The 14,495-nt window shown below is 42.4% G+C and overlaps 1 protein-coding gene across 8 annotated transcripts in view; it reads left to right on the plus strand.

Annotated features, from left to right (window-relative positions):
- GPAM (glycerol-3-phosphate acyltransferase, mitochondrial) overlaps positions 1-14,495 on the plus strand; it is a 63,494-nt gene that overhangs the window by 15,845 nt on the left and 33,154 nt on the right. For 2 of the 8 annotated variants that reach the window (XR_009053831.1, XM_057735806.1), the window contains exons 1-3: positions 10,840-12,151; positions 12,892-13,024; positions 14,230-14,352. Coding sequence is in view for 6 of the 8 variants with exons in the window: in XM_057735806.1 (XP_057591789.1) it covers positions 12,923-13,024; positions 14,230-14,352 (225 nt within the window). In the remaining 2 variants the exon portion in view is untranslated. Of the gene's footprint in view, positions 1-10,839; positions 12,152-12,891; positions 13,025-14,229; positions 14,353-14,495 lie in introns of those variants that run through there. The other 6 variants (XM_057735801.1, XR_009053832.1, XM_057735802.1 and 3 more) reach the window with 6 other exon arrangements.

A 14,495-nucleotide genomic window follows, 5' to 3' on the forward strand; every position in this document is an offset into this window, starting at 1 on the left:
ACATCAGTAGAAGAAAGGTCCTGGGTAAGTCTGGGCATGCACAATCTAGCCTACATTAGGATCCCTCTTCTGGAAGACAAGATGCTGTGTTTATAGTCAGCATCTCAGCTCCATAAACCATCTTGGATCATATGTTCCAAGTACCAACAATGGTTTTCAGAAAAGTGGTCTTAAGCAATATGTAGGAAGAAAAGTTTTTCCTAAAAGACAAAATGTCTTCAGAGATGCAATTCTAGGCACAACAGAGACAAAATTTTCTGATGTCATATAGGATAGCCTGGCCTGTTAGAGGCTCCTGAATCCCTTCATTCCAGATTGGGGCCTTTGCTTTATCTGGCCCAACCAGAAGGTCCACTGAGTTTGCTCTGATGGTCATCAGGGCTGTTCATAAGTGTTCAGTTACCTTGTTTTGGGCATGTGTAGAATTATACTTCTTCACTTTCTTGCTTTATATGATGCTTTAGCTAGTGAAATGGGAACAGAAGTGATGTGTGGATTAAGAGCCAGTGCATGAAGGCAGAAATAGAGACAGATGTAGAGAACAAACATATGGACACCAAGGGGGGAAAGGGGGGGGAGGTTGGTGAGATGAATTGGGAGATTGAGATTGATATTTATACACTAATATGTATAAAATAGATGACTAATAAGAAAAAATATATCAAATTGTACACTTTAAATATATGCAGTTTATTGTGTGTCGATTATATCTCAATAAAACTTTTTAAAAGGAAGAAAAAAAAAAAGAGCCAATGTATGGTTCACTATACTCTCTGGTCCCAGCCTCGGCAATCAAGGAAGCATATGTCAAGACGGAGCCTCCCTCAGTGACCTTATGAGCAGAGCCCCTGTAATAACCTGCAGTTTCCATGTTAGCACAGGCAAATAAACTTTTTTGTCTCAAGACTCTGAGACATTTGTTACTGAATCATAACCTAGCCCATCCTGACTGATACAGAGACATTCTTCCTGGAACAAAGTGACCTTAATGGTTGGTTCCAAAGATTTTAGGACAAATTCTTCACCAGGATTCAAGCTCAAAGGAATCAGATCTCTCTTTTGTCTCCAGAGTCTATGCAAGAGGAGACTAACAACAATCATAATAGCTACTATTATCTCACCATGTGGCAGGCAGTATGCTAATTATCTGTATACATTATTCCATTTTACCTTAAAATAACCCAGTAAGTGAACATTAGCAAATCCGCTTTTTTTTTTTGTAAAGGGGAAGTTTTTTGGGGTTTTTTTAATCTTTTAAAAATTAATTAATTAATTAATTTGTTGGCTGCGTTTGGTTTTCACTGCTGTGTGCGGGCTTTCTCTAGTTGCAGCGAGTGGGGGCTACTCTTTGTTGCACTGCACAGGCTTCTCATTGTGGTGGCTTCTCTTGTTGCAAAGCATGGGCTCTAGGTACATGGGCTTCATGGGCTCAGTAGTTGTGGCTTGCACGCTCTAGAGCACAGGCTCAGTAGTTGTGGTGCATGGGCTCAGTTGCTCCATGGTATGTGGGATCTTCCCGGCCCAGGGATCGAACCCTTGTCCCATGCATTGGCAGGTGGATTCTTAACCACTGTGCCTCCAGGGAAGTCCCAAATCCACTTTTAAAATGAGAGAATTGGGGCTCAGAGAGGTTAAATAATTTTCTCAGGGTCACACAGATGGTAAACGGCAGAACCATGATTGGAACCCAGGTTGTCTGTCTCCAAAGCCCTGGCACAACTCTCAGACATTCTGCTGGAAGGACTCAGGATTAGTCCACTGATGTCCCAACTAGCAGCAGCTCAGCTTTTAAGCCAACCACCTCTTAGTATCACTACCTTCAGTTCCTTCATGGAATAGGGTTTAACATGAAGATAAGCTTTTCAGACCTGGGATCTGGTGGCCCAGTCTCAACTCCCAGGCTCTCACCTATGCTGGCTGAGTAACGTTATCAGTTACATGTTTGGGCTCTAGAATCAGATGGATCTCAATTCAAATCAGGATTCTTCCATATACCAGATTCGCCTAAACTCTTCCTGTGCCTCAAGTTTTCCTATGTGGAAAATCAGGGTAATAATAGTTCCTAGCTCATGGGGCTGCTGGGAGGATGGGCACCTTATTTGCCTCTTTGTCTCAGATCCAATCCCCATCCTTCTCTACTCTACTCTGTGTCTGGGGTGGGGGGGGGTTTGGGGGGGTAGGTAGCCCCTGCAAATTCATTCCTGAGACTCCCTTGCAGTTTGCTTCAGCCAATAGGAGGGCTGGCAGGTGATGGGAGGCCAGAAAGAGGTAGAAGTCAGGGAGGGTATCGCCCTCTTTCTCAGGAGGCATCTCCGGTGGTGGCAGCTCTGTGGTTTCAGCTCCCCCTAGGCAGCCCCTCTTTCCTTGGTCCCAGCTGTTGCCTAGGAGGGTCTGTTAGTGCCTGGCTTTAGCACTCCAGCCCTAGGGAGGACAGTGATCTTCCACTGTTGTTGATCTCTAGGCTGCCTCGCTATCCCCTTTTGTCCTTTCAGTTCTTCTAAGAACTTTCTAAGTAGAATTCTGTACTAAAGTCCACTAGAGGCTGTCTAGCATGGGCTCTTTTCCACACAGAACCATGGCTGATACAAAGGATTGCCTGAGCTAATGCCTATGAAGTGCTGAGAACAGTGCTTGGCACAGAGTAAATGCCCAATCAGTGGTAGCTTAGAAAATGTACTGACTTACCTCTTACCTAGATTCTCTGGGGCCAGTTTGCAGCAGGCAGGACCCTGCCTACATCATAGCTCCTGAATCGATGCCTATTTCTCCTCCTTCTGGGCCACCTGGGTCCACAGACGTGGATTTGTTTTGACACATTCTTCTCTAATCTTTATAGGGTAAAGGGCACGTGGATTCCGCCATGACATTTATGACACGTCACCATTTTATTTCTAATTTTTCAAATCTCTTACTAGGCCTTAAAAAACTCTGCTCTATCTGGCCCCTTCTGACTCCCCAACCCCTCCCTCTACCATTTCCCTCTCACTCCATCCAGCCCACACTGGCCTTTGTTCGCGTCTCTCTGCCAAGCTCTGTCCTCCCTGGGCTTTGGCAGGTATAGTTCCCTCTTCTTGGAAACATCTTTCCTGGTCTCCTTTCATATCCTTCTCACATCCCAGCCTCCAGGTGGCTGCTCCTCCCTTAGAGAGGCCCTCCCCATCACCTTATCTAATGTTGGTCACCTCTGTTATTCTCTGTGACAGATGCTGCTGGATCTTCATTGCAGTTCCCACAACTTGTCATGACTTTGCTTGTTTATTACTCTCCCTACTGTCTCCCTCCCAACATGCCACAGGCCATTAGACTATCAATTCCACCCGGCAGGATCTACGTGTGACAGCTTCATCTGTGTATCCTTGGTGCCTGAAAAAGATGCTTGGCGCAAAATGGGCTGTCAGTCAATGTGTTATGAATGAATGGATGTTGAATTAATCTGTCTCCGAACTGCTCGTGTCAAGGGTCCCTAGAAGTCCAATAGCGATCTGTGTTGGGATTCCCTTCCTCTCCCTTTCCCTGGCATGTGTGTTGTGAGCCAGAGGCCCTGGCTCTGTTCAGGCTGGCCTCCTTCACCACTGCTCTCTGCTGACACCCTGCAGGGTGCATGGAGCTCTGTTTCCTCCACTATGTGCTTGGCCACTGGGACATTCGCCAAGGCTCCCAAGACTCTCTATTCTCTCCACAGCGCTTCCACCTTCACCCTCCTTCTGAAGATCAGCCACCTCCAGGGCTTGCATCGAGCCATCTCGAATCTGATCCATAAGCCAAACCCTCCATCCTGAGCCCCTTCTCAGCGCCTGGGCCTTCCTGGCCTCTCTCCCGGCCTCAGGCAACATCTCCCTTTCACACAATCCAGCTTGATTCTACAGGGAAAGCAAAGGCACTTCAAGTTTTGTCTTCTTGGTGAACAGCGTCAGTCAATAGTTTCCCATTTTTTGGCTTTCATTAACAAAAAAAGGCTGTTAATGGCAATGACTTAGCCTCCTTCAATAGAACCTCAGGACTTAAATCACAGAGCCAGGCTACACCCCTAGGAGAAGGAAAAATGACTTTCTTAAGAATGAGCTAACAGTTATATAAACCAAAAAAGTTGATTTGGAAACTAATTTGTTAATTATCTGGCTCTAGTAGTTACTGATGCAGTAACCTGCTTCCAACTCTAGAGCTGGTGCCCTGCCCTGAGGCCCTGCTAGTGGCCGAAGTCTGGAACCCTCCCTAGTTCCCTCTGGCCTTCCCTCCTGGGGTGGGGGTGGGGGTAGATCAACTTTGTCATGCAGCCCACCTGGTAGAAGATGCCAAGCCAGCTCTCCCAGAAGCCTCACTGCCTCCTGCTTGGCTTATTTGAAGTTTTTACCTTAATCTAGTGATAACAGTTTTCAGTCAAATTGAAGTACCTGTTCTGTCACAAATGTGGTAAAAGTGAGTCAGAGGGGGTTCTGGTCTCTTCTGGCCTAAGGTACTTTCTAAATGGCAAGCTCCAAGGTCACGTCCATGGCCATCCCCCAGTGTGATATACTGGCAGGGGCTTTTTCTCCACGCTCTTTTCCCTCCTTATATTTGAGTTATTCTAGCAGCTGAAAGTGTGCTTAAAAATGAAATATGAGTGAGGAATACAAACTGTAACAGAAAATAAGATTTTAGTGGCTTAAAATCCAGAGGTGTGTGATTGGTAGCGTAGTGTTTGGACATTAAGTTACAGAGCAAATGGGAAAAAAAATTGAAAAAGAAGCAGTGCCAGCCATATCTATTCCCTTTTACGAGGAAAGAGACACTTCTCCAGAAATCCTCAACTTTGATTTTCTCTTAGGTGTCATTGGCTGGAACTGGGTCATAAGACCATCTTGACTGCAGGCACAGTTGGAATATTAGAGAACAAGAGTATCATAATTAACACAGATACTTTGATTCACTCTTTCCTCGGGTTGGGCAAGAGCTCACTCTGAATAAAATCAGGCTTCTAATAGTCAGGAATTTGCAAGAAATGGATATTGGACAGACAGTTCTGAGTTCTAGAAACCACAGCCTACTGAACTTGATGCTGTTTTTTGAATCTTTTGGGACACAATTATCAAACAGGAGTTGTATAAGTCTCCTAGGCTGTTTCACCCTATGCTGCCTGGTAGGCAGTATGTGTTCTACACGTATTTATTAAATGAATGAAGAAAACGAACCTAGAAGAAAGTAGATGATGAGAACAGCATAGATTCAGTAAGAGTAAGTCAGGCCAAACTTTATTTCCTTTAAAAGTTTTTGATAGGACTTCCTAGGTGGTGCAGTGGGTAAGAATCCACCTGCCAATGCAGGGGACATGGGTTTGATCCTTGCCCCAGGAAGATCCCAAATGCTGCGGAGCAACTAAGCCCTTGCGCCACAACTATTGAGCCTGTGCTCTAGAGCCCATGAGCCACAACTGTTGAGCCCATGTGCTGAAACTACTGAAGCCCACGCGCCTGGAGCCCATGCTCTGCAACAAGAGAGGCCACCGCAATGAGAAGCCCACGCACCACGAGGAAGAGCAGCCCCCGCTCACCACAACTAGAGAAAGCCCATGTGCAGCAACGAAGACCCAACACAGCCAATAAAATAAATAATTTATAAAAAAGAAAGTTTTTGATAGAGTAATTGTTATATTTAGATCAGGGCATGTCATAGATATTTTATCACTGGATTTTGGCAAGTCAGTTGACATTGTTCCTCATAATATTCTTGCAGAGAAAAAAAGCACGTCATAATTTGACGGGTGTAACTGAAGCAATACTTAGTGAGAAGTTTATAGCAGTAATATATCTGTATTAGAAAAGAAGACAGGTTTCAACTCAAATCACTGATCTCAAGGTGTATTTCAAGGTATTAAGAGTCCCGGCCTTTATAAGGGGTGTTTTCACCATCATTCAGTTCAAAGTACTTTCTAATTTTCATTCTTATTTATTCTTTAAATTGCGGTGTGTTTTTTTTTGTCTGTTTTTGTTTTTTAGAAGCATGTTAGTTTCCAAATATTTGGGGCATTTCCAGATACCTCTAAGTTAATGATCTCTAATTTCCATTGTGGTTAGAGTATGTTTTATGTGATTTGAATCCTTATAAATCTATTGAGACTTGTTTCGTGGCAAGTTTTACCAAGACACGCTCTGTATTCACCTGAAAAAATGATATTCTATCGATGGGTGTAGTGTTCTATAAATGTCAATCAGGCCAAGTTGGTCGATAGTATTGTACCAGCCTTGTACATCTTTACTGATTTTCTGCCTACTTGCTCAGTTATGGAAAGAGAGGTGCTGCAATTGCTGTTTATAATCACAGATTTTTCTATTTCTCCTTGCAAGTCTGTCAGTTTTTGATTCATATGTATAGAAGCTTTGTATTAGATGTGTAAATATTTACAATTGTTTTTTCCCCTTGATGGGTTGACTTCTTTATCTTTATGAAATGATCCTCTATTTCTGATAATATTCTTTTTTTTAAATTAATTTATTTATTGGCTGCATTCGGTCTTCGTTACTGTGCATGGGCTTTCTCTAGTTGTGGCAAGCAAGGGCTACTCTTCGTTGTGGTGCGTGGGCTTCTCATTGCGGCGGCTTCTCTTGTTGCCAAGCACGGGCTCTAGGCATGTGGGCTTCAGTGGTTGTGGCACATGGGCTCAGTAGTTGTGGCTCATGGGCTCTAGAGTGCAGGCTCAGTAGTTGCTCCATGGCATGTGGGATCTTTTCAGACCAGGGATCGAACCCATGTGTCCCCTGCATTGGTGGGCGGATTCTTAGCCACTGCACCACCAGGGAAGTCCCATATTTCTGGTAATATTCTTTGCATTGAAATCTACTTTTTATAATTTTAATATAACCACCCATATTTCTTCTGATTAGCATTAGCATGGTACATTGTTTTTCAATTGTTTATTTTTAACTTACTTGTCTTTATATTTAAAATAATTTTTTTTTTTTTTTTAGTAGATGGCATACAGTTGGTTCTTCCTTTTTTCTCCAATCTGACATCTTTGCCTTTTAACTGGGGTGGTTACTTATATGTATGAATTTAAAACTACCATCTTGGTATGTGTTTTCTTTATCAATCCATTTCTCTTTCCTTTCTCCTCATTTACTGCCTTCTTTTGGATTCGAGTGACTTTTTTTTTTTTTAATGATTCTGCTTTATTCTCTTTGTTGATGTATTAGCTACAACTGTTTGTTTTACTTTCATGGCAGTTGTTTTACGAATTGGAGGGTACATCTTTAACTTATCACATTTACCTTCAAGTATATTACACAACTCTATGCTTAGTATAAGAATATTACAACAGAATACTTCCCCCTTTCTAGATATTGTGCTGTTGTCATACATTTTACTTTTACATATGTTATAAGCCCCCCAAAATATTATTTTTATTTTTGCATTAAGCAATTATCTTTTAAAAGAGTTTTAAAAAGGAAAAAATTATTTACCTACAGATTTATGATTTCTGGAGCCCTTAATTCCTTTATGTAGATTCAAATTTCCATCTGGTTGTATTTTCTACTTGAAGGAGTTTCTTTTAACATTTCTTGTAGTGTCTGCTGGTGGTTAATTCTTTCAGCTTTTGTGCATCAGATATGTCCATTTTGTCTTGTGTTTGAAATACGTTTGTGGAAAGAATCATGTTTTGATTTGTAGACTGACAGTTTTCTCTTTGAGTACTTTAAAGATGCTGCTCCAGTGTCTTCTCATTTGCACACTTCTGATAAGAAGTCTCCTGATATTCTTATCTTTATTCTCTGCACAGTAATGTCTTTTTTTCTCTGTTTTTAAGATTTTTCACTCTATCACTGGTTGTAAGCAGTTCAGCTGAGATGTTGGTATAGTTTTCTTCTTGTTTCTACTTAGAGTTTGTTGAGCTTCTTGGATTTGTGAGTTTATAGTTTTAATCAAATTTGGGAAGTTTTCAGCCATTATTTTTCCAATTTTCTGATATTTCTCCTTTTCTTCAGGGATGCCAATTGCATGTATATTAAGCTCACTGATACTCTGTTCATTTTTATTTTCAGTCTTTTCTGTTTGTGTTTCATTTCAGATAGTTTCTATTGCGATATTTTCTGGTTCTTTAATCTTTTTTCCAGTAATGTCTAATTTGCTGTTAGTCCTATACAAGTGATGTGTGCGTGTGTGTATGTGTGTGTGTTAAAAATCTCAGACTTTTTTTTTTAATTTTTTTTGGGGGGTACACCAAGTTCAATCATCTGTTTTTATACACATATCCCAGTATTCCCTCCCTTCCTTGACTCCCCCCCTCGAGTCCCCCCCACCCTCCCCTTCCCAGTCCTCTAAGGCATCTTCCATTCTCAAGTTGGACTCCCTTTGTTATACAACTTCCCAGTGACTATCTATTTTACAGTTGGTAGTATATATATGTCTGTGCTACTCTCTCGCTTCGTCTCAGTTTCCCCTTCACCCCCTGCCCCCTCCCATACCTCAAGTTCTCCAGTCCATCAGACAATGGTTTTATAAGAGCTAGATGTTTGGTTTGGGTCTTTTCTTAGGTTTTCCACATCTCTATTTAACATGCTCAATCTCTCCTCTACTTTCTTGGACTTACAGAATATAGTCGTAAGCATTTTTTAGTGTCCTTATTTACCAATTCTATCATCTCTGTCATTTCTGGGACTCTTTCAGCTAATTTTTCTCTTCATTGTGGTTCATTCTTTCCTGTTTCTTTTTGCATGCCTGATGACTTTTGATTGGAAGAATGACATGGTGAATTTTACCTAGATTACCCGTCTGCACGCTAGCCTGGCAACTCTTTCTAGGCAGTAAGCTGAGGCAATCACAGGGCTTAACCTCATTCACTTCCTTTCCCTTATGGACCACTGTCCTGCACTGCTGCCTGTTTTATATATTTTTCTTGGTTTGTTTTTGTTTGTTTGTTTTTTGGTTTTGTTTTTCTTTTTGTTGTCTTAGCAGGAGAGTAAAATCAGTCCTTGTCGCTCCACCTTGGCTGGCCAGACTGGATCTGGATTACTAAATTATTGTGGTTCTGTGCATAAAAGACTGCCAAATTGTCCCTTGTTTTCAAAACAATCCTCATTAAGTAATCTGTGCACTGCAATCCACACCTCCTGCAAGTAAGTAAACTCTTGTGCAATGGGTGTTGCAGGAGAGTTGCCCACAAATGAACTTTATATAAGACAACTTAATTTCCCCCTCTGGCTTATATTTTAATTCCTGTGATATTCTACTTCATTTCTCATTACTTTCTCTTTAACAGTGACTTCAAAGCCTGTGACTTTCCTCTATCGTCTCCCCTCCTTTTCCTTTTTTTATTTCCCTTTTTTAATGTCAGGGACCAGTAATCTGTACACAAATTCCATTATATTTTGGGATGAGAATTCATCTTATTCTAGTTAACACAGAGCTTGAATACACAGGTGTGTGCTTGGAGCTAAGGTGTGTGAGTGGGTTGAATAAAGACAGCATCCCTGACTTCAAGAAGCTCAAAATCTGTTTTTAAATGAATAAGTACCCCTGCTGTTTTGAATTGTTTTGGGATGGATTTATAAACAGAAGTAGAAAGTGCAAGAGAAAGCATTCTTGTTTTACTTCTTGTTCCTCAGTTTCAAAAGTATTGACTGTTTACTATTATGTATTTACTATACCAATGCATTGTAGTGTTACCTAAGAAACAAGCATTGGGAGTGCCCTAGTGATCCAGTGATTAAGACTTTGCCTTCCAATGCAGGGGGTACAGGTTCCATCCCTGGTTGGGGAGCTAACGCCCCCCCTCATGGCCCAAAATCCAAAACATAAAACAGAAGCGATACTGTAACAAATTCAATAAAGACTTTAAAATAGTCCACATCGAAAAATCTTATTTAAAAAAAAAAAGAAATAGGTATTGATGATCAGTTCATAATCTTGTGGAAGAATGACACTAATTAATAAAGACACAAGGTGAGGTGCCACAGTAAACCTGGGAGATTTCACATGACCACGTGACTATGGAGGGCTGGAGAGATTAGGGGAGGCTTGGAGATCTAGTTCAGCAATGAATTTATCAAATTTAGGGGAGAGTGGTGTGAGCACAGTTAGGAGTATGAGTACCCAGGGCTTGACAAGGGACAACTGGGGAGGCTGAAGCCTGATGGAGAACAGTGGGAAAAGTAAAGGCCCCTCTGTGGAAGCCTTAGATGCCGGTCTCTGGCCTTTGGGAGCTCTGGATGGTTTTTGAAGGGTGGACACGGGCAGAGATTGTTTGGAAGAGAGGGTCAGGGTTCATGTGTGCAGAGATGAGGACTGGTGGCAGAGGTGTGAGGGCAGGGACTATGCCTTAATGACCTTTGTACCATCTCCTAGTTCATACTTAATGCTTGTTGCTTAAGGGCATGTAAAAGGTTATCTTTTCCCTTCTAAATTGCTAATCTCTTGATAACTACTCACCTGGTCACTGGCATGACAAATATTGGGAGAGAAACTCTTTGTGCCCCTTGCTAATTTGTTTCAAGGACCAAAGACAGAGATATGCGGACTCAGGCTCTTCCAAACCTTGTTGGTTTTCTTTTAATTCCTTATTTTCTTCCTTTAGGGAAAAGGCATTCAGCCACTGTTTGGAAAGTTACACAACAGGGCCATTCCCAATTCCCCACCTCCCCATAAATTCTGCAGACTCTTACAAATCTCATAAAAACACGGCCCACGTGCACGCTCCCTGGACAGCCGGGCGGAGATACAAACTTCGAGAGGAGCAGAGTTCACACAGCGCGGACGGGTGCACACACTCACGTGGCCCGGCGCCGAGGCAAAATCGCCGCGCGCTCAGGCAGCACACGCCGTACCCGGCCACACAGACACACTTGCGGGGCATACCTTCTAGTCTCAAAGCCTCTCGCAGCGCACGAGGCCAGTAGCCGGCCGGGCCCCGGGCCCCTGGCCCTCGCCCGTCCCCCGAAACGGGCCGGCTCCGGGCTGCGCGCGTCACCGCGGGCGCCGGTTGCGTCATCAGGGCGCGACGCTGCAGCAGCGCCGGCGAAGGCTTGACGTGCGTGCAGCTGCAGCTCTGAAGCCGGCGGAGCCGCGGCTGCGAGCGGCCTTGGCGGGAGCGGGCTGCGGGAGGCTGCTCGGGCCGGGAGCGCCGGGAGCGCCGGGACGGGTGCGTGGTCGTCCCCTGGCCGAACCCGGCGCGACTCCTGCAAGCTGCCGGGCGGTCCGCTCCCCCACCGGTGCCCTCCCTCGAGGTCCCGGGTCCCCCTCTGAGAGATGCTCCCGGCTTGTGCCGGCGTGGGGGTCGGGCTTGTCCTCTCGCCGGGAGACCGGGCTGCGGCAGGGATGCCCCTGGGCGGGAGGGAAGTCCCTGTGGGCTCAGTCCCCCCCGCGCACCCGAAGGGGACGTGGAGGCATTGGCTTTGACGTTGAGGCTGCGGGGGTGCTCTGAGAGCCGCTGGCGCTGGGGACAGTCCGATGACAGATGACCATTGATTGAACTGAGCACTCACTGTGCGTCAGACACTGTGCCAGGTGTCTTAAGGGTATTATCCAGGCCTCCCAGCAACCCAGGAGGTAAGAGTTATCATATCATGCCCATTCTCCAGATGGGGAAACCGAGGCATGGAAGTTAATTGACTTGTCCAAAGTCATACAGACGGTAAGCAGTGGGGGATTCGAACTCGGAGGTTTGGCTTCAGAGCTGGTCCTCCGGCCTGTGTCGTTTTCGAAACCCACCGTTGGCTCCGCTCAGCCCATAGCCTGGCGCCGCCAGGATTATTCTTTTTGGGGGAGATGGGGGGAACTTTTCAACCTTGGGCAAAAGTGGGGCGGGAGGAGCGAAGCGTGGACTTCCTATTGGCACAAGGCTGTTTCCCCCTGTCGTCCAGCCCTCATCGCTGGGGCCAGCCAAGTCTTCATTTTCCCAGGCAGCAACCGGCTCCGCCTGTTGCAGCTACATTCTGCACCTGAAACTGATAGCTTGAGAAGAGCTCTCCTGCCAGGTGCATTGCTTTACTATCCCCTCCCCTCGCCTATTATGTTAGATTGTTACTTACGTAAAACTGTTAAGAATGTGTATAGTCATGCTGAGGATAACAGTTACCACTGTAAATCCATCTGGGGATTGTGAAGAAATCTGAATCTGCCTCCAAGGAACACTGTTAACCTGGACATGACCTTTCAAGGTTTTAAAGGACTAATTTAAGGCCAGGTGAGAAATAGTCAAAAGCTAAAATAATTTGAGAATTATGTTAGAAAATTCTTATATTTGAAGTTAATATCTATTTTCTTTAGCAGTTCACTCTTAGTGAACATTTTTTCTTAGGGTAGGAAATGTCTTCTTGAAAAGAGGTGAAAACTTATAAATCAGATATTTTAGAACAGTGTACTTTTGTCTTAGAGCTTTGTAGATGTATTAAAAGTGCAAATATCATTTCATTTATGTCACACAAGAAAATTAAGACCTTAATTCGGTTCAAGTGGGAAACTTTAGAGGTGTCCTCGTTATCTTTACCCGTTTTTCACTGCATAGTGTGTATGACCAAAAATTCCCAGCACATAATTTTTCAAAATTGTCTACTTCTGTGGATACATGTAACTTATATTTAATAAATGTGTATCTTCATCCTTCTAGGAACTATTTAACACAAATGAAATAATTATTTATCACATACCTGAAATCAGCTGTTCTTTACCCTTGTGAATTCGTAGCTGTTTTGTTCATGAAGTCTAGAGATACAAATGTTGATTTTTTTTTTTAATCAGGATGGCCTGAGTTCATATATATACATCAGAGTCCATTTTTACATGTTGACTAAAGATGGTGGAAGTCCTCCATAGTTCATTTGACATCCTATCATGAGGCAAAATAACGTAGAAATCAGAATTTTGAGTTCTAGTATTTACTCTTTGGATCCTTCATTAACTTAAATGGTATACTTTTTTTTATAGCACATGATTTGGGAGTTAAACGTTTTGTGACATGGATGAGTCTGCGCTGACCCTTGGCACAATAGATGTTTCTTATTTACCAAATTCATCTGAATACAGTATTGGTCGATGTAAGCATGCAAGTGAGGAATGGGTAAGTTTAAGACAGGTTAAAAACATTCAGCCTAAAAATGTTCATTTCAGTGTTCATGAAGGTGAAAGCAACATAAATTCAACTAGAGGTTAATAGCTACAGAAACTGCCTCCAGCTGTTAGAAGCTATGTTTATGAAGTCTAATATTTAAACATTTTTTTTTGGTATTATGTTATTGGGAAGAAAAAATTGGGTAGGAAATTTAAGTACAGTGATTGTGTTAAAAAGCAAAACAGTTTTGCATAGGAAAAAAACCTATTAGTTGTTTTGGGTGGTGTAATTATAAAGATTTTTTTTCTTTCTGTATCTGTTTTCCGTAATTACATCTCACAAGTGTGAATTTTGTAATGGAAATAAACTTCATTTAAAAAAATTGAAAATAGGAAATTTTAGTATGACTCTCAATCCAAAGGGGTTTTTTTTTTTTTTTTTTTGGATTCCCTATGTCAACATAGCATGGCATGTTTTAAATATTTCTTGAACACTATCTGCTTTATTTTTATTATTTTTTTTAATGCTATCTGCTTTAGATAAAAAAATGATGTTGGAGTTTTGGGTAGTGTTTTGGTTTATTTTTGAGAATGTTACATCAGTGGGATTTGAGCAGCCAATGAACTTAAAGTTAAGAGAAAATTATTTAGAACAGAAGAGCTGAGTTTGACCCTAATTAGACAGTATGGCTATAATTTCAGTTCCAGACTTTAAACTCTCTTGTTAGGATAAAGGAATATTATATGTTTACCTTGTTTTTCATTTAAAGTAAAATATTTTAAGCTGTATGGTATCAACTTGCTTACTCTCTAGGTAAGGCCTTTGTAGTTCTTCTATGGGAGTGTATGATTTAAGAGGGAGTGAGATGAATTGTTAACATAGGGCTCTAGGAATCTGACTTTCTTGCTCCTGCTTCTGTCAGAAGGCTGTCTGACCTGTTAGAGCTTAGTTTTTAAACCTGTGAATGCTACTTTGAGTACTGCCAGCTATTGCTATTCTTAGGTGCTCAATTTTTGCCTGTTCCAAGCTTTATTCCAAGTGTTGGTCATGGAGGGAGTACTTTGAATGAAAATCATTCTGAGAAACACATGCCACCAAAAAGGAAAATATGTCTGAAGTTTCTCTTCTGTCTGAAATAGCTTAGATTTAGAGATCAAGTGGACAAGTATAATTTTCTTGCCATTCACACACAATTTTTCCTTAATATTTGTTAGGTTGAGTGTGGTTTCAGACCGACTGTCTTCAGATCTGCAACCTTGAAGTGGAAAGAAAGCCTCATGAGCCGGAAAAGGCCCTTTGTAGGAAGATGTTGTTATTCCTGTACTCCCCAGAGCTGGGTAAAAATGTTACCTTTAATACCTTTGCTGACCTTTAATAGAGTGAAATATGTGATGTAGATTTCCAACTTTGTGTGAATTTTATTATTGTGTAGTCTTAGGGACTTAATGCATTTTTAGAATTTAGGCTCATGTTTATAAAC

This window comes from Hippopotamus amphibius, chromosome 5 (assembly GCF_030028045.1).
Source record: "Hippopotamus amphibius kiboko isolate mHipAmp2 chromosome 5, mHipAmp2.hap2, whole genome shotgun sequence".
Classification (NCBI taxonomy): domain Eukaryota; kingdom Metazoa; phylum Chordata; class Mammalia; order Artiodactyla; family Hippopotamidae; genus Hippopotamus; species Hippopotamus amphibius.